We start from the raw sequence: 17930 nt of genomic DNA on the forward strand, positions 1-17930 counted from the left end.
CTACTGAAAACGAATCAAAACAGGAAATCAGTTTGCCTCCGAAGAGCGAACGCATCTGTAGTGAATCCTTCAGAAGCGTGCACCGGATAGCAAGCCTAGCTCAGTCCCGCCTGCCGCGTGCCGGCGCCCGCCTCACCCCTCTCTTGCAAAAGCTGAGCGCCACTCACCGAGGGGCGAGGATTCAGTAGGAAATAGGGTGCTCCGAGGTAGTCGGGATACTTGGATATCTGTTCTTTTCTTACCCTTTTCTAACTGCCCATACTGTTATCTAGGTATCTGGTATATGATGAATAATAACGCAGCAGAGGCTGCCAGAAAAATAGTTTTGTCGGCAAGTTTTTGAGGATATTCTTTATTTCAAAATTTCCTGTTATTTTTTCTTAGCTAAAACCCAGACAGAACAAAAACAGAAATGTGTTTTGTTTCTTGGAAAATAGAATCATAGAATCATAGAATAGTTTGGGTTGGAAGGGACCTTTAAAGGTCACTAGTCCACCCTCCCTGCCGTGAGCAAGGACATCTTCAACTAGATCAGGTTGCTCAGAGCCCCATCCAACCTGACCTTGAATGTTGCCAGGGATGGGGCATCTACCACCTCTCCGGGCAACCTGTGCCAGTGTTTCACCACCGTCATCGTAAAAAATTTCTTCCTTAAATCTACTCTAAGTCTACCCTCTTTTAGTTTAAAACCATTCCCCCTTGTCTTGTTGCAACAGGCCCTGCTAAAAAGTTTGCTGCCATCTTTCTTATAAGCCCCCTTTAAGTACTGAAAGGTCACAATAGGGTCTCTCCGGAGCCTTCTCTTCTCCAGGCTGAACAACCCCAGCTCTCTCAGCCTTTCTTCATAGGAGAGGCGTTCCATCCCGCTGGTCATTTTCGTGGCCTCCTCTGGACCCGCTCCAACAGGTCCATGTCTGTCCTGTGCCCAGGGCTCCAGAGCTGGACGCAGCACTGCAGGGGGGGTCTCACCAGAGCAGAGCAGAGAGCCTGAGTCACCTCAGAAAATAGATGCAGTAAAAATGTTACATTTTAGATAAAATGCTTAGTTTTGAAATTCTCAGTACGCAGTATTTTTTTAAATTAAATATGTATTTGTTTATAGCTTTTCAGCATGAAACAGGAGTGTTAGTAAAGTGAACGTTTCATGAAAATAGTTCTTTTTGATTAAAAAGGTGTTTCATTTTGTTGGAAGAAAAAATAAAACCTGAATTTCAACCAAAGGTTTTGACTGGTTCTCTAAGAATCCATGTGCTGAGTTGAAATATATGTATATGCATATATGTATGTATATGTGCAATCCATATAGAGGTGCCATATATAAGAATGATTCTTTATACTTTTAAGTGTCTTACATAATCAGTTAATTTCCTTCTGCTCCATTAAAATTAAATCTCCTGTGGACATGACAGTCTTGTCTAATTATTCACTTAATCCACAATCATTAGCATTAACGAAGTGCTTTTCTCTGTATTTTAGAAAAAACGGACTTTGAAGGGTTCTGTGGAACTTTCCAGGATTAAATGTGTGGAAATTGTGAAAAGTGACATCATCATTCCCTGTCAGTATAAATATCCTTTCCAGGTGAGTCTGTCCATTGACCATGCTGATAAGAGATATCACTTCATTTTGTATTTCCGTAAAATTCCCCCTCACAGTGCAGTCGTTAACGAACCCAACACCAGGGTGAATAACAACGAAGAACGAAAAAGCAGATCAGGTTTGAAATGAACTGGGGAATCAGAGACCGAGTGTTATTACAAGATCCATAAACTCTTACACGCATTGGTTTTAAATTGGAAAGGATCATTAGATCTTCTAATCCTATCCCATGTTGAACACAATATTCAGCTATCCCACTAACTCATGTTCAGAGAAAGCCCATCTTTCACAGGAGGAATCCACCCAGGGTTTTGACCAATTTAGCTGTGGTGCTGAAACTAAATCCATTCAGTGGCCTTTGCATCAGAAACGGTGAATGTCATGTGTCAGGGAGGCTATACTAGCCAAGAACAGAGAGGGCTTTTAGTGATGAGATGGCTTAACGACCAAGAGGTGGACAGTGCTAGCTCTAGGATGAGGAACACATTGTCTAGTGTTAATTATTAATACATATGGGATACATTTACATTGCCATGTAAACAGAAATGCCACAGAATATTTGCTCAGTTATTGCAACACAAATTCCCAGTTTATTATGTTATTCCCTGTGCTGCCATTTATCAGAATTTTATCATATTGGTGACAGTATTTTTCTTAATGATTATGGTGTATGGATTTCAGCAAATACAGGGCCATCTCTGTTCACAGATGCTTTAAAAGAGTGAATTATCTGGACTCAGTTCTGCAGACAAAACCTAATGATTGTGACCCATGTACACAATAAATGTTAAAAAAGATAACTTTATAAAGAGAAAAGAGACAACCATAAAGCAAGATTTGTTGGGGGTTTTTTTGTTGTTCTTGTTCTTGTTATCTCAAAACCAGCATCAATTTGGAGGCTTGGCTTGGTACTGTCATTCTGACAAATCATGAAGCAGCTTGAAGAGTTTTCTTTAAATCTTTGTTTGAACAGTAGAAGTGCATATCCACCATGCTCTAGTCTGAGCCCTGGAAGATGTTACCTTGGAGAGATATGAGAAGGGAGAGGAAATAATTTCCCAAACTAGGCTGGGTCAGGAAACCCTCCTGGGAGGTCCCCAGCCAGGATCATAAAAAATGTCCTGGAATATTACAAAATGTTGCTAAGTTGGTGCATAATGAGCACTCAAGAAACCAGATGATCAGAGTGTTACAGCCTTGTTTATGGGCATTTGGGAGCAGCAGAAGATGCTGTCGTACGCTGCAAATGGCTCTCAATGAGCAGCCCGACAGGGAAGCTCTTGACTGGGGCTGGGAAGGAGCTGCCTGGCTGGGGGAAGGCTTGACGGGGGAGCCTCAACTGCTCTTAACTTGAGTGAACATGGACTAGAGAAGGAACAAATGCTCAGATCTGTTTGTTTTCAGTCTGAATTTTCAAGTCTATATCTCCATATCTCCAATACCTGTAGGAACAGCAAAGTACAGTGAAGGTAGTGGCCAGTACTGGTGGGATGGTAACAGTGGACCAGTCATGATGGACAGTGCTCCGCTGGGGTCATGGTAATCGCTCGTGCTTGTAGCACATCTGAATTTTGTCCCAGTCAATTTTGTGGTATTTTGTAAAATGATATTGTCTGGGGTTTTTAAAAAATATCTCGGCTGCACCCAGCTGTAAATCTTCTGTGGAACCACCAGTGGCTTTTTGGTTTTGTGTGGCTCATCTGGCAAGATGAGAGGCATGAAACGAGTGATTTTGTGCAGTTGTGCATGCTCATGGCTACGACTTTTGGAGATCTGCTTACTGCATATTTCAAAATCTGCCTTAGATTGTCAAAACATTATACAGACATAACAATAATATCAACAGGAGTGGCTTTAAATGAGTGGGAATTATTCCTCCCCTATTTCTATTTTTTGTGAAAGAAGCATGCAAAGCAACTGAGTCACACGGCTGTCTGTGTGTGCCTGCAAGGGCTTCAGGCCAAGAGATAGCAAATGTTTCCTGTTCTTTAAACAATAATCAACATTGCCTCATCTACACCCCGGCAGAAACTTTAAAAAACAGCTGCTCTCTTGTAGAAACCTCTGTTTAAAGACAGTGGTCAAAGTTTTTCAAAGCGTCTGTGCATCAAAGAGACCAGGTCCCATTTGGAATTAAATTGTTGAGATAAATATTGGAAGACAAATATAGATTATGTGTTACATCAAATTTTAGGCCCAAATGTAGTCATCTGATTCAGTTTCTGAGTCATTTTGGTTTTTGTGATGATTTTACTCCCTGGTCTGAAACTTCACAAATGCTCTGTATTTCTCTTCCTTTGTTTGTTCGTCATTAAGGCCCAGTTGATGAAAACAGCATTTTGATTGCTCATTGTTCATCTGCTCCAGCTTCTTATTTCCCCTCTGTGATCCCAGTGAAAGCTATTAAAAACTTTGAAGGATAATAGTAATTCAAATAATCCCCAAGGAGTTGTTTGAGATTTATACTGACCCAAGAAAAGCTAAATTTGGCTCTTAGATCTTAAGTGAAGGTATCTTACAAGAAACTGCCAAGAAACAGATGCCATTTCCCCAGACATGCTTTAGAAGAATAAACTGCAGTCAGCGAGTAACAGGCTGAATCCTCTGCAGATTGAAATTGCTATGTCTCCATGGATTTCATGGGCATTTCTTACCAGCATAAAATTGATCTAAAAGATTGCTTGTCTAGAATTCTTTCTTAATCAGGGCTTCTACTCTGTTTTAAATAATCAAAAGTCAATGAGGTTAAGAGATGCTTCTGAACAGGCCCTGTTACTCTACTTCCCCATCTCATCATTTTGTGTGTAATTTGTTGGTGTGGGGGCTGCGATCTGTTTCCTTCAGTGATTCCTTCATGCCCAGCATATCTGGGATTGTCTCTAATGGCTGGCTCCCTTCTTTACTCCCCTCTCCAGATCATCCATGATAACTACATACTCTACGTGTTTGCACCCAATCGTGAGAGCCGGCAGAGATGGGTCTTTACGCTGAAGGAAGGTAATAAAACCCCTCTGCCCACCTACTTGTTGAAGTTACTTATCCCAGACAGTTTTCTTACAAGCTATAATGCACAGAAAATGTGCAAGAGGAGTCGATGTCTTACATCTAGGGATGCAAAGTGGTAATGGGGAATGAGGTTATAAAATCAAATTGCTTGTACATTTGGTGGGTGTGTTTTCAGCAGCAGTGGAAAATTTGGACATGGAATGCTTTATTTGCCTCTTTCTAGGATAAACTGTTAATGTTACTGTAATTTGAGGTTTCTTATTCAGGAAGAGATGAGGATTTTTATATAGCTAATTTTTTTTTAGAAATTAATCTTTTCTGGGTAGAAGATTTTTCAGCTCTTATTAATAGATTTTTTGTTTAGATGACAACCTTCTTCGAGAATCATGATTATTAAGAAACATTTTTGTGGGTAGCTTTCATTTCCTGTTCACCTCCTGAATTGTGCTGTGGTTGGCTGCAATGATTCTGAAGTGAAGGCACGATAACTAACCACTGCAGGCAGAAACGAAGCATAATACTTCACATAAGGAAAGTGTTCTTTAGTTACATGAATATTGCACCAGGCTTCCATCATAGCTTTTTCCTGCTTTATAACACAAGCTGCTGTATTGTTCACTCTGAAAACATTGTGCCTGATTGATAGAGATATTATTAAATTCATGCACTTACTCTTGCAAGCAGTTATTCCCCTTCTGGAGTGTACTTGCTCCAAGCTTCTACTTTATCACCTCTTCTCGTTCAACATTTTGAGACTGTCCCCTCCTTGGACAATTTGAATAGTTTCTTGAAACAGGCCAGCAGAAATTTTTTGTTCTTCTTAGGAAAATTATTGTTACAGGTAGAGAGCCTGAGCTTCACAAAGAAGGACCTTTAATCACTCATGCAGGCATTCAAGACTGTTATTTAGATGTGCAAAAAATGTTTAGTGCTGGTGAATGCCAGCTTGTACAGCTTCTTCTGAACACCAAGCCAAAGCAGCAAGTGTCTGTGTCCTACGTATATACATACTATAGAGCTGTAGTCTTTCATGGGAATCATCGGTATATGGCCTACCAGGTTTTCTTTCTCTTTATGAGACCTTCCTTCTGTGGTTTGGTGTTTATCAGTGTAAAGAGAGAGTCCCTTTGGTAGGATTCTGTTCTCCCGCAGTAGAGAGGTATGGGCTCCATCGCCAGCAGGAAGGCTATTCCTCCACATCAGTGGTGGCATTCACTCCTTTCGGGAGAAAGGAAAACATTAACAGAGGAGGCTGATAATATTCACCAAAGCTTGGTTTGACAAGAATAAGAAGCTTCTTTAAAGTGCAGATTATTTCCATTCAGTTCTAGATGTCTTTCAGAGCTGATGTGAATGCAAATAAATTCATTTTCTCCCTCCTTTTTCTTCCCCTAACATTTTCCAGAGACCAGAAACAACAACAGTCTGGTTTCAAAGTGTCATCCAGATTTTTGGATAGATGGCAAGTGGAGATGTTGTGCTCAGACAGAGAAGATGGCAGCTGGCTGTGTGGAGTACGACCCCACCAAAAATGGTATGAGATTTGTTAAGACCATCCTGACCTTGAAAATATTTATTCCTAGCAAAAGTAAAGGATCAAATCTGTCTCATACAGAACATCAAAGAATATCATGTTACATTTCCGTCAAGAGACATGTTGCTGGCTTCTTAGGATATTCCTTATTCTGGCTTGTCTGTTACTGTATATGGCATTCGTTGTTTTGCATTAACATTTTCCTCTGTGTGATGCTTGGTGCTGTCTTTGGAATGAGATGGAGAACTAATCAGAACTAAGAACTTGATCAGCTGTGGTCAGTCAATAAGCCATAATCACAACTTTCTTGAGATATATGCATTCAACCCTGTGTGTCCTATTTTGTCCTAACCATATTTCCTCTGTGGTTTCAATGGCCAAGCGTAATCTTTACTTTGTCTCCTGAAAAAGCATATTTAATCATTCTTCACCCAAGACACTTTTACCTTGTATATGGGTGATTCCTTAAGTAATCTGTACACCAGTTTCAAACCCAGGCTGTGACTGAGAGTCACTGAGTAGGTGCAGGCTGTTGGCATATCTTACTCTAAAAGACCAAGGCTTGCTATTCACTGGTTTTGTATCACCTTTAATTCAATACCTTGATGGTTTCTCCCCTGGGTTTGTCCAGATCTACTTCAAATTAGCCTTCTTGATTTCATTTCAGCCTCAAAGAAGCCTCTTCCTCCGACTCCTGAAGATAACTGGGTGAGTGCAGTGGGGCACGCTAAGCTGTCCTTAGTGTCCTGTGTGTTTAACTAGCAGTGGTGAATATATCCTCATTAAGGTTCACCATGGTGCAGTGACCTAGAATATCACCTGTGATAACATTCCCTGGGCTTTTCTATTACCTTTTCCATATTTTTTCATAAGCTACAAATCAGCAGCATCCCACTACAGTTAGGCTCAGTCCTGCAAAGACAGCTTGGTTTCACAAATAGCTTTCCAATGGTGAGTGAAGCTTCAGCTGTATTTTTTGTCAATCTACAGAAAGGGAAACTGGGGAAGTAGGAGGGATATGAGAAAAGCTGCTGTGAAGAGGAACAGAGGAGTGATTTTCCAAACCCACTTGTGGATGGGACAAAAAGTCATCGGCTTATTTAATAAGAAGGGAGAAGCAGGGTGGTTGTTAGGGCTGGGTGCCTTACTGGAGGGCAGCAGGGCACTGGGACAGTCCCTCTAGGGAGGCCATGGAGATTTTATCACGGAGGCTTTTAAGAGGAGTTTAGGAAAGATCTGTGAAGAATAGATCAGACAGGTAATCCTGCCCTAAGAAGGAGTAGATAACTATTTTCTGTGCAACTAAAATTTTTATATGAAATTCATTGTTTGAAAGTGCTGAAAATGCTCATGTTGCCACCATACCCCGCTAGATGCCCTGGGGTGCTTTCCTAGCTTTGAGGCTTTTGAACTCAAAGGACACCATAGCTGCCAGGGAAATACCATTTTAGAGAGCATGCCATTGTTTTTTATGAATATGAATATGAATATGATGAGCCTTTTTCCTAATTTGTGCAGAAATTGTTGCTAGACCCAAAGGAAGCCTTAGTCATGGCCATATATGACTATGAAGCCCAGAATCCGCAGGAGCTGACGTTACAATACAACGAGGAATATTATGTGATTGACAGCTCTGAGGAACATTGGTGGCTGATTCAAGATAAGAATGGGTAAGTCCCTTTTTAACAGCCAATTTACAAATCCTTTCTAAATCCAGTTTGTTCTTCCATTAACATATATGCTGGCTTCTAGTGTAGTTTTGTGAAGCATCCTCTGATATACAGGAAAACAGTGATGGAAGGTTATTTACGGTAACTTTCTTCCCTTTGGTGTTGCTTGTATTCAGGCAGCTGAAGAAAAAGGATCTGAAAGTTAATTTTAAAAAAATAAACAGTCCTTAGCTCAGGCTGATATTCACTGTCATACACATGGGGGAAAAATTTGTGAAAGTTTAGAGGTGCAATCAGTTGTTTCCTTCTCCAGTAACCCTACTAAATACGTATCAACTAGCATTTCTATCATGCAAAGAGCAGGCACATCTTTCAGGGCTGACTCCCACAGATGCAGAGAAAATCCTGTCTGTCTAGTGCACTCACGCCATGTCGCATTTTAACAGGCATGAAGGCTACGTGCCAAGTAGCTACCTGGTGGAAAAATCACCCGAGAATCTGCAAATATATGAGTAAGTTGTGCCTATGTTTTTCTTGTACCTCTAAGTGCCCTGGATTTGTTTGAGAAGCTACAAGCCTCAAATGTCCCTACCCCACGTAACGTGTTGTCGCTAGCGCTGGGGACGCTCAATTCAGAGACTTTTCAGCAGAAATGCTGACTCGGAGTCTTTTGATATTTTCAGATGGTACAATAAGAACATCAGCAGAAGCAAAGCAGAAACACTCCTCAAGGATGAGGTAAACCAGTGTTACGTGGGGGGTGGATGGGCAATAATAGTTAATTAATGACAAATGAGGAGAAGCCCGCGAGGGCTGCTTTGTGTAAGAGAGAGCTGAACCTTGGGTTCGTGCTGTGTTGCTGTCCTTGGCTATTCTTAGTATGCGATGCAAGATAAAGGACCACTAGCAACTCCCCCTTACCTCCACGGCAGCTGAGCGTGGGCAGAGAGCTGTGCCATCCTTCTTGGTCAAACACACCCAACAACGGGGGGTGATGGAAAACACTGTTTCAGAACACTGTGTCGACTGAAAACTGTGATTTTAGCTCATCTTTTCTGTCTCTGCAGGAGGCCTGCGGATGCCAGTAGTTCTCTGAAAATCTAACCAATCTCATGCTGAAATATTTTGGGTGAAAGCCAAGAGTATGGGTTTGGGTGGTTTTTTTTAGTTGTGTGTGTGTCTGTGTGTATGTGCATGTGAGCACGCATCTTTAATTTTTCAGTGGAGCCAGACTTTTCCAGTGAAGACTGTGATGAAAATAAAAAGAAAACGCTTCTTGTTCAAATTTTCCACACAAACACAACCTTAGTTTTTAAATCAGTTCTTACACTAACAGGAGACCCAAATAAAGTGTTGTTTCTTGGAATTATAGTATTTTATGGAAATAAAAGCATTTTTGTGCGCTTTTAAAAATTCTTTGAGTTCCTATAAACTCCTACAGGTGTGTCCACGCATGGTTTAGTGATCTTATTTTTCCTTTTGGTCCTTACAGCGCAGCTTTTCTGTGGCAACTACCCCCATGTGGCTGCAGAACCTTCTGGTTCAAAACCTTGCAGCCCTCACAGCTCCCCAAAAAATGTGGCCAAGCTCACGAGTGATCTTTGGGCAGGTTTGCTGTCAAGTGAGACGGAAGGGCAAGAACAGAGCTTAAAGTAACTCAGGCAGCGTGCTGTCTCCAATACTTCCCTACCTGTGCAAGCAACCCCACACTGCCAGGGAGATGAGTCCTAAAGCCCTCACTGTGCATGGTATAGATGCTTCTACAGCAGCATCTGGAGACCCTTTTTAGAGCTTCCCTGTGCTAGATATGGTATGGTGGATGTTGTGCAGACACGCATTGAAGCGACAGCCCTGGAGGGTTTATAGCTCAGTGGCCCAGTCCCACCTGGGCAGAGCTGCACCCCCAGCAGTCAGCAGTTCATAGGCGGGGGATGCGGCAGCAGCCCCAGCCTCTGCCTTCACCTGGAGCTGAATCAGCCCGCTGGGGAGGTGGGAAGGAGGCCGAGGCAGGGGGCACTTGGTGGATTAGGTTTGCACCGAGTGTTGTGGGTGGATAGAGGACATACAAAATGGAGGAAATCTACCACGTGAAGCAAAGGAGGGAACGAAATAATCAGGCACTTGGGATGCCAGATGAAAAGTATCTTTATTGGCAAATAAGAAAAATGTGGGTTTTATTATCAATATATAGGTCAGCAAAGCACATTACATGCAAACTGTGATGTTAAATCTTCTCCTCTGCCATCTGATCCATTAGTGCCTGGCCCTGCAGGATCATGGCCTGTGATTCATTTTAGCATTCACATGAGTAGAAAACAATTACAGTGAAAAATTAAAAAGGAAAATTGTTCTGTGAGTGCCAGAGTGGAGGAAGCCTGCTTTCCTACACATTTATGTTTAGATACTGGATGACTGCGTTACCTGTGAAAGGGCAGGATCTTGACCAAGCTTTTCCCATTTGTGGTGCATTGGTAAATTATCTTTCATACACTCCCCTATGGAGTCTCTGCTGTTGAATAAATTGTACTCTTGTTCTGTAGCTGCTCTCCCGATGGAGGGCACTCAAAGGGGTTTGCCTTTCCAACCAGCTGCCCATTTCATTGAACTTGTTGGAAATTGGTATCACCAGTATTCTGTCAGATAGGGTTGAAAGCCATCAATGGGTTCAAAGTTTCTAAAGGAGAGGCTTGGAGGGACAGAGAGACACGCGCTTATGTATGCACACCCACACGTACTCAGTACGAGCACCTAAGTCTCATTTCCTCAGGAAATTGAGCTAAAAATACATAGCACCCAAGAGAGACCAGCTGGGTCTACCTGCAGGCCCTGGGCAGCCATCAGAGCTCTGCATGGAACAGACCAAGCTCTGTCAGTTGGCTGATGGCTCTTTTTTTTCCTATGTGTTTAGCACATCTTCGTGACTGCGCGTAGACAGGGCTGAAACAAGCAGAGCTTTGCCCCCAGCCCACTTCTTTTTTTCCATTATGTCTCTAACCAGTTTTCTCTCCTCTGCTCCTGTTACAGGGTAGGGAAGGTGCCTTCATGGTGAGAGATTCGAGGCAGCCTGGCATGTACACAGTCTCTGTTTTCACCAAAGCATTAAGGTACAGCTGAGCTCAGCAGCTTTTCGCATCAATTACATCAATGAAATGGCTTCTATGAGAGTGTAATCTCTGTAGTTGTTTTGGCATTATGAAGAGAGAAGAGAAGGCTCATGAAAATGATAGAGGAAAACACTTCCAAAAAAGGCAGAAGAGTTAGCTGCCATTCGCAAAGTGTATTAAAGGCTCCACTTCTCCCTGCATCTAAATATATGCCTATAAATAGTCCCTTAGACATCACTAGGGTTGTAATTTTGATGAAATTGTGCCCCCAGCTGAAGTGTCGGTAGGATCAACATGGACTCTATGCTGGACTCGTCAGAGGTGGCTAATACAGGACTAGTGAAAGGGTTTCAGTGACAGGGCAGAAAGTTTTGTTTCAGAAAGAAGAGGCAGAGAAACTTGGCACTCAACCTGCTCTTATCGGGAAACCTCAGCCTTTCTAGAGATGAGACCATCTATGAGTGAGAGAGAGAACATACAAGTACACAGCTTTCGTTAGCAATTGCAGCTCACTCCTTGCTCCTCTCCCATTCATTCTGCATAAGGAAGTTTTTCCCCTTTGCTTGCTTGCTCCTCTTCCACTTATTCCTCAAATTCCTGTCTTTTTGCTGCAATCTAGTTTTCCTCAAAGAAAACCTCATCTTTTTCAGCATGGATAACAATCCCGTTATAAAGCATTATCACATCAATGAGACAACTGACTTTCCCAAGCGATATTACTTGGCAGAAAAGCATGTGTTTGACTGCATCCCTGAACTCATCAACTATCACCAGCACAATGCAGGAGGTGAGTGAAGGATGATGCTGACCAGGAAAGCTGCTGATTTACCATGCAGCCAGGTGACTGTTTTGAATGAAGGAAGGCTCCCAAGCCCTCTGTCCTTACAATGAAATGTTAAATGGTATCACCTTTTCTTCCACTTATCCTGGCACTTGGATGGCAGGAAAATGAGCATCTCCGGCCAGCTTCCAGCATTACATCTTCTTCATGGTCCTTCTAAGGCTGATATGACCAACACAGATGCCTAATGACATACTATAGAGAGCCCTTTCGTTCCTGGGAGTCCATGGGGATGTGTCACCACTGCCAGACCAAGCTATCTGTTTGAATTACACTGCAGGGCCTTCTTGCCCAGGAGGTGATATATCCCTGGGCCTTGATTTGACACAAAATTAGGGACATGGCCAGGATCCATAACCAGACATGGGAGTCACCAAAGACTCCCATTCCTACAGTCCGGGAGTACCAAGGGAAACCCCGGGCTTCAAAAATACCCTACAAATAAAAGGTGTAATTTGGAATTTTATCAGACTTAATAGAGACTCACAGCTCACATTTGCTGATGAATGAAAGTGGGAAATAAGCTGAAACTGTAAGAATTGGCTTCCTTTTAGCAGGCAGGAAATCACAGTCTGAATAGAGGTTCAGCTGCCCTCAAGTGGAGCTGAGAACTCAGTACAATAAATCTGCTTCCAGTATCCAGATTCCCTTCTGGGGTAGTGACAGCCATACTTCCCATGACTGTGACAATAACTAGAACCCATCTTTTCCTCTGTTATTCAGGTCTTGTCACTCGTCTGCGGTATGCAGTCTCTTCTTGGAGAAAAAAGGCCCCGATCACTGCAGGGTTGAGCTACGGTATGGAGTTACTCTCTTGACCATATGGGAATCACACTCCTTGCTGGTTAGCTGGGTGATCCTGAATATCCCCATGGATATTGATGAATATTCGTGTGACTATAGCCACAATAAATAGTTTTCTTCAGATCTTTACACTGCACCATTCACTGGATTATCATCTTTGGCATTACCATTGATAACTGAATGAACTGATCGTGCAGTGCCTTGAGGGAGGTGATGAGAACCCCAGGGTCTCAAAGAAGTCAACATTAAATACTGAAATGAATGCTGAACAAAGGTGATGGGAGTGGGAGCACAGCATAACTTGATGAAAGATGAGTCCCTCCTGAAAGATGCCTCTATTTGCAAATAGTTGTCTACAGAATTTTGCTGGTATCATCTGTATTGTAATCCTTGGAGACATCAAAGAAACTCAAAACCATGTTGTGCTCGGTAGGGCACATATGCATGATAGAAACAATCCTCCCTGAAGAACTGGATAGACAAGACAAATGGGGAAAGAAAGGGGGTGGTGGTGTTCCTATTCTTGAACATGATCTGCAGCATGGACTAGTCAAATGAGCTAGCAAAGGTCAGACAGACAATTTGAGGGAGAGCCAGAAAGTCTCACTCTGAGTCCTGTCTCAATGTTTAATCCACAAAAGCTTTTTGTTTGACATTTCACTGTTAGATCCTCACTCTTTCTCCCTTACAATCAACAGGAAAATTGGTCATTAACCCCTCTGAGCTCACCCGTGTACAGGAAATTGGCAGTGGTCAGTTTGGGGTGGTCTACCTTGGCTACTTGCTGGAGAAGACGAAAGTAGCCATAAAGACCATTCGTGAAGGAGCTATGTCTGAAGAGGATTTCATCGAGGAAGCTAAAGTCTTGATGTAAGTAGTAGATTCACCAAGAAAATCAGACCGTGTAGGATTCACAAGACTGAACCAAAGTGTTGTGATAGTGTTCAGGATCATGAATGGGGAATTTAAACTTGGATTATCTACTATGTATCTAAATAGTATAGAGAGAGACCGGTGAGCTCCAGTGGTTACAAAGGAAGGCAATTCAAAGTGTAGGTGAATTACTGTGCTCGTAAGTCTATCAATATCCAGAATGGTCTTCCAGATCTCTGCTGTTCTGGAAGGCAGGGTTAATTGATGGTGTATTGTGGAAAGCGAAGTGGTTTTTGTCAGAAATAATTACAGGAAGAAATCTCATAAATTTTGAGGGAAATTTTATTGAAAAGCCTTCCCTGCGCAACTTTTTTGCTTTGCACAACTGAAAATATTTCTCCTTGGTTTTATTGACTTTTCTATTTTTTACATTTCCCTCCCTTCAAAGTAGGCAGAAATGGATTTTTTTTTTTGTCTGATAGGATGATTTTCCATGCAGAAAAGTCTTTTGGTGACTATTACCATTAAAATGGGATGATACTTAGTGCTACCTGACGTTAGACTTGGTCTGCACGTTTTCTTCTTTCTGCTTTCATAGCTGGCCTTTGCAGAGAGAGGGGTGCAGCAGGGTGACGTAGGCGGCTGTGTATAACACGCTTGCTGTAAGGCTAGAAGGCACTGAGCCTATTTCAGCCCTGTTTTCCACCTTCCCTCCCCATCCCACAGGAAGCTGTCCCACCCCAAGCTAGTCCAGCTTTACGGCGTGTGCTTTGAGAACACTCCCATTTGCCTGGTGTTTGAGTTCATGGAGAACGGCTGCTTGTCCGACTACCTCAGGAGCCAGCGGGGCAGTTTTTCAAAGGAAACCCTGCTGGGGATGTGCCAAGATGTGTGCGAAGGGATGGCTTATCTGGAACAGAACTCTGTCATCCACAGAGATCTGGTATGTTGGTCCCAGACAGACTTTTCCTCTGCTCCAACTGGGCTTTTCCCTGTGCTTTCTCCCTTCCTTAATTTCAGCTTTCACACTCCTCCTGCCTATCTGTTGACAGGGGATTCAGTATCGTCCCTTACTGCAGAAGCAACATCAATACTTTAGGAAAAAAAAGCATCCCCTGGAGCACTGATTAATCTATTTCCCTTAATTGTGTTTGAGAGACAAGGACATAAAGTTTGTCTCTTTTTCTGAGTGGACTCTTTTGCTCCCCGAGAGCCCCAGCTCCCACTGTTCCCAGGGACTGACCACTCTCCATGTCTAAAATCAGTGAAGATGCCAAAAAGAACTGGTTTAACATATGCATAAACGTGCATTGCTGATAAAATACTTCTAAATACGTGGTGTTCAATCGATCTGCATGAGTCACTGCTGCTGTTTTGTTAGGGGAGCAAGGACTGTGGGTAGCTGTGGATATTTTAGGGTCTTCCTCTACCCTTTCTGGGCAACAAGGGCCTGCAAGTCAGGCTGATGGTTGAACAGCTTTCTTGGCAACAGGAACATGCTGGCCGTAAAATGTACAGAAAGCATGAGAATCTCAAGTTTTCGCCCTCTTTGTATGCTATGATGTCACTTTGATTCTCCTTTTTTTAAGCACTGTCATCTGCTCTGCCAGGATAAAAGCAACTGAGTGGCTGTGATAGTCTTTCAGCTCTGACCTTCTGCCTTTGCACCTTCTTTTCTTGCAGGCCGCTAGGAACTGCCTGGTGGGGGAATCCCACGTAGTGAAAGTGTCCGACTTCGGGATGTCAAGGTAATGCCACCGAGGCTGCGCACGCTCCCTGCGGGGCTGTCATGGGATGGGGGGGTTACTCAGCACACTCCCTTTTTTTCTTTTTCCAGGATTGTCCTTGACGATCAGTATACCAGCTCCACGGGTACCAAGTTTCCAGTCAAGTGGTCTGCTCCAGAGGTTTTCTCCTACAGCAACTATAGCACCAAATCTGACGTTTGGTCATTTGGTAAGAATCAGTTGTCAGAATGGAAAAAAATTCAACAAACACCAGCTCAGAAAAACCTAGGGGCTCAGTCCTCAAGTAAACTCTCCTAAATACGACACCCTCTGGGCTCCAAGGGTGTTTTGCCTGAATAATGGTTTAGGAAAGCAAGCCTAAGTCATTTAAGTGAAGGAAAGGAAAGAATAGCAAATTACCTAGACACCTGGGAACACTGCAAATACTGCCAACTTAATATATTATACCTATGCAATGTTGTGTAATACCAAATAATGAACTCTGTTTCACGGCGATACAGCAGCAGTATCCAAGGCTGGAGAGTCACTGACAAGATTATATAAGGAAAGGAAAGGAAAGGAAAGGGAAGGAAAGACGTTTAGGCACTCCACCTCTCTGCATGACAGTACCGGGCACTGATCCTTCACTCAAACCCTCTGCCTTTCCAAGTTTGCTCTGCTGAGTCCATTTGCTTTATGCCAATCTGAAAATATTATTTCACTGCTCACATTTTCTCACCTCATTTCCTGCTCCCGAATACATTGTTTTATGATTTGTGTCTGTTCTTTGGTCTCCCTCCTGGACCCTCATAGATAAGAAAGCCGTTGTGTATTTTTTTCCCCAGTGTCACCAGCACTGGAGATAACAAAGGCTACCCCCTGGCCTGTTGATCTGGCACACTGATGTATCTGGCCCATCTCCAGCTAACATGCAAATCGCGGTACTGCAGAATGAATCGGTGCAGTGTGCTGTGCACAGCACACAGTCAATGGGGTGCCACTCAGCTCCGGGCCTAGCAGTAAATAATGCAGGATTATAACCTTTGCTAGTCTGTGCTTGTGAATTCTGTGCTTCCCTCTCCCTTTACTGTGCTCTGCTGTGGAGCTCTCGCTGGTTGAAGTTGTGCTTTCCTGTGGTGGGTTACGAGCAGCGCCGTGGGAGCTCAGACCCACGCAACAGCCTTCGAGAACCCAAGCCGGAGATGCTTCAGAGAGCACCATTCCTCTTTCCGTGTCCCCTGGCACGTGGAGGAGGCTGTCAGCACTCACCACGTAATACCAAGGGACAACATTTGCCAGTGGAGCTATCTCTGACACCTCACAGCAAAGTGGCAGTGACATGGGGAGAGATGGTAAGAATGTTCTTCTGCTTCACAAATCGGGAACTGGCCTGTACACTGAGAGCCAGATTCTTCCAAAAAGGGTGCTCAGTTTGATTTACAGTCAAACCAAGCCTGGTGAAGTTGGCTGACTTCAGTTTCATGGCTGAATGAAATACCGGTGAGCTTTGTTTGCGTTGGTCAGTCCTTCTCTGTGAAGCGTGCAGACAGCAGTGTTGTACATCTGTCAGACTTGTTATCTCCCCATCCAGTGGGGTTCGCATAAGAGGATTCCTCTGTCATGTCATCGTCTCATGACTGTAAGAAGCTTTCTGCTCCGCTACTCTGCAGCCCATTCATCTCTTCTGCCAGGCCTGAAATCCTGCTGTGCCCCAGAGAACAAAATGGGTGTGAGAAATTCCCAGTGCAGGAATCTGCACACTGGGGGAGTACAACTGCTTTGCTTATTCTTCAGTAGAGCCAATATCATTGGGGAGGAGCTGCAATGTCTATGCATCTTCCTATTTGAAGAATTCAAAACTTCAGCAGCCATTATTTAGCGAAGTTGACTGTGGAGTTACACAACTTTATTTCAGATCAGTCTATCTATCTGTCTGTCTCCCTTTTCTAACACAATGTGAACACAGTTTACCAAGTCAGTCATATTAGGTGACCGAAGAAATTAAACCTAATAATAACACAGATGCCTTGCATTCACTCCATTTGCAGAGCCCCTCTGATCTGGTGGCCAACCACAACGTATCCCACAGTCTTTTTGTCTTTGCCTGTCTCTCTTCCACCACACTAGCGAAGCACAAGTTTCTGTACTGCTCTCAACAGTAATCATAGGAAAACATTTGACTGTTTAGGAAAAACGTGCTGCGGTCCTTTGAAATTCCACTGTCATTGCACGTGAATTCATCCCACTGAATCACACCACTTGGGACGTTTTGCAGGCAAGGAGTTCCCAGTACTGAGGCTAAGCTGACTAACAGGAATGGAGCAGTTCATATTGCTTTCTTGCCCCTGAGTCTCACCAAAATACAAGCAGATTCTGTGTAGGACACACTGCAGGCAGGAACATCAGTGACGTGTCTCTTGTATGGGATTAACTGGAAGCAAAAATAGATAAACAGAATCAGGACAAAAAGTGGGTTCTCTTTCCCAGATTACACGTCTGGATGTAGTACCTGCACAAGCATTCCCTCTTCTTCACCGTTTGGGAGAAGACATACGACACTGCTCTGCTTTCTGACACGTAACACACTTAGACTTCATCTGACTCATGGGGAAAGACATCCCTGTCGTGCTAGACTATCATGAAGTAGGATGCAGAGAAGTCAAACTTGCAGTGACCAAACTGGTACTTCCACACAGTCCAGTGCCCAGCAGAGAGCCTAGTTGGCATCCTCAAACTGTACAGCTGTGTTAGGGCCTGATTTTTCAGATGTGT

The 17930-nt window shown here is 43.3% G+C and overlaps 1 protein-coding gene across 1 annotated transcript in view; it reads left to right on the top strand.

Moving 5' to 3' along the window:
• The window catches only part of ITK (IL2 inducible T cell kinase), a 33963-nt gene that overhangs the window by 13681 nt on the left and 2352 nt on the right, over positions 1-17930 (top strand). The window contains exons 2-15 of the mRNA XM_075164281.1: positions 1477-1581; positions 4515-4596; positions 6011-6139; positions 6807-6847; positions 7658-7809; positions 8256-8321; positions 8493-8547; positions 10834-10913; positions 11564-11700; positions 12478-12552; positions 13257-13428; positions 14158-14374; positions 15115-15179; positions 15269-15387. Of these exons, the coding sequence (XP_075020382.1) occupies positions 1477-1581; positions 4515-4596; positions 6011-6139; positions 6807-6847; positions 7658-7809; positions 8256-8321; positions 8493-8547; positions 10834-10913; positions 11564-11700; positions 12478-12552; positions 13257-13428; positions 14158-14374; positions 15115-15179; positions 15269-15387 (1495 nt within the window). The remainder of the gene's footprint in view (positions 1-1476; positions 1582-4514; positions 4597-6010; positions 6140-6806; positions 6848-7657; positions 7810-8255; positions 8322-8492; positions 8548-10833; positions 10914-11563; positions 11701-12477; positions 12553-13256; positions 13429-14157; positions 14375-15114; positions 15180-15268; positions 15388-17930) is intronic.

Source organism: Calonectris borealis, chromosome 15 (genome assembly GCF_964195595.1).
Source record: "Calonectris borealis chromosome 15, bCalBor7.hap1.2, whole genome shotgun sequence".
NCBI classification, from domain to species: domain Eukaryota; kingdom Metazoa; phylum Chordata; class Aves; order Procellariiformes; family Procellariidae; genus Calonectris; species Calonectris borealis.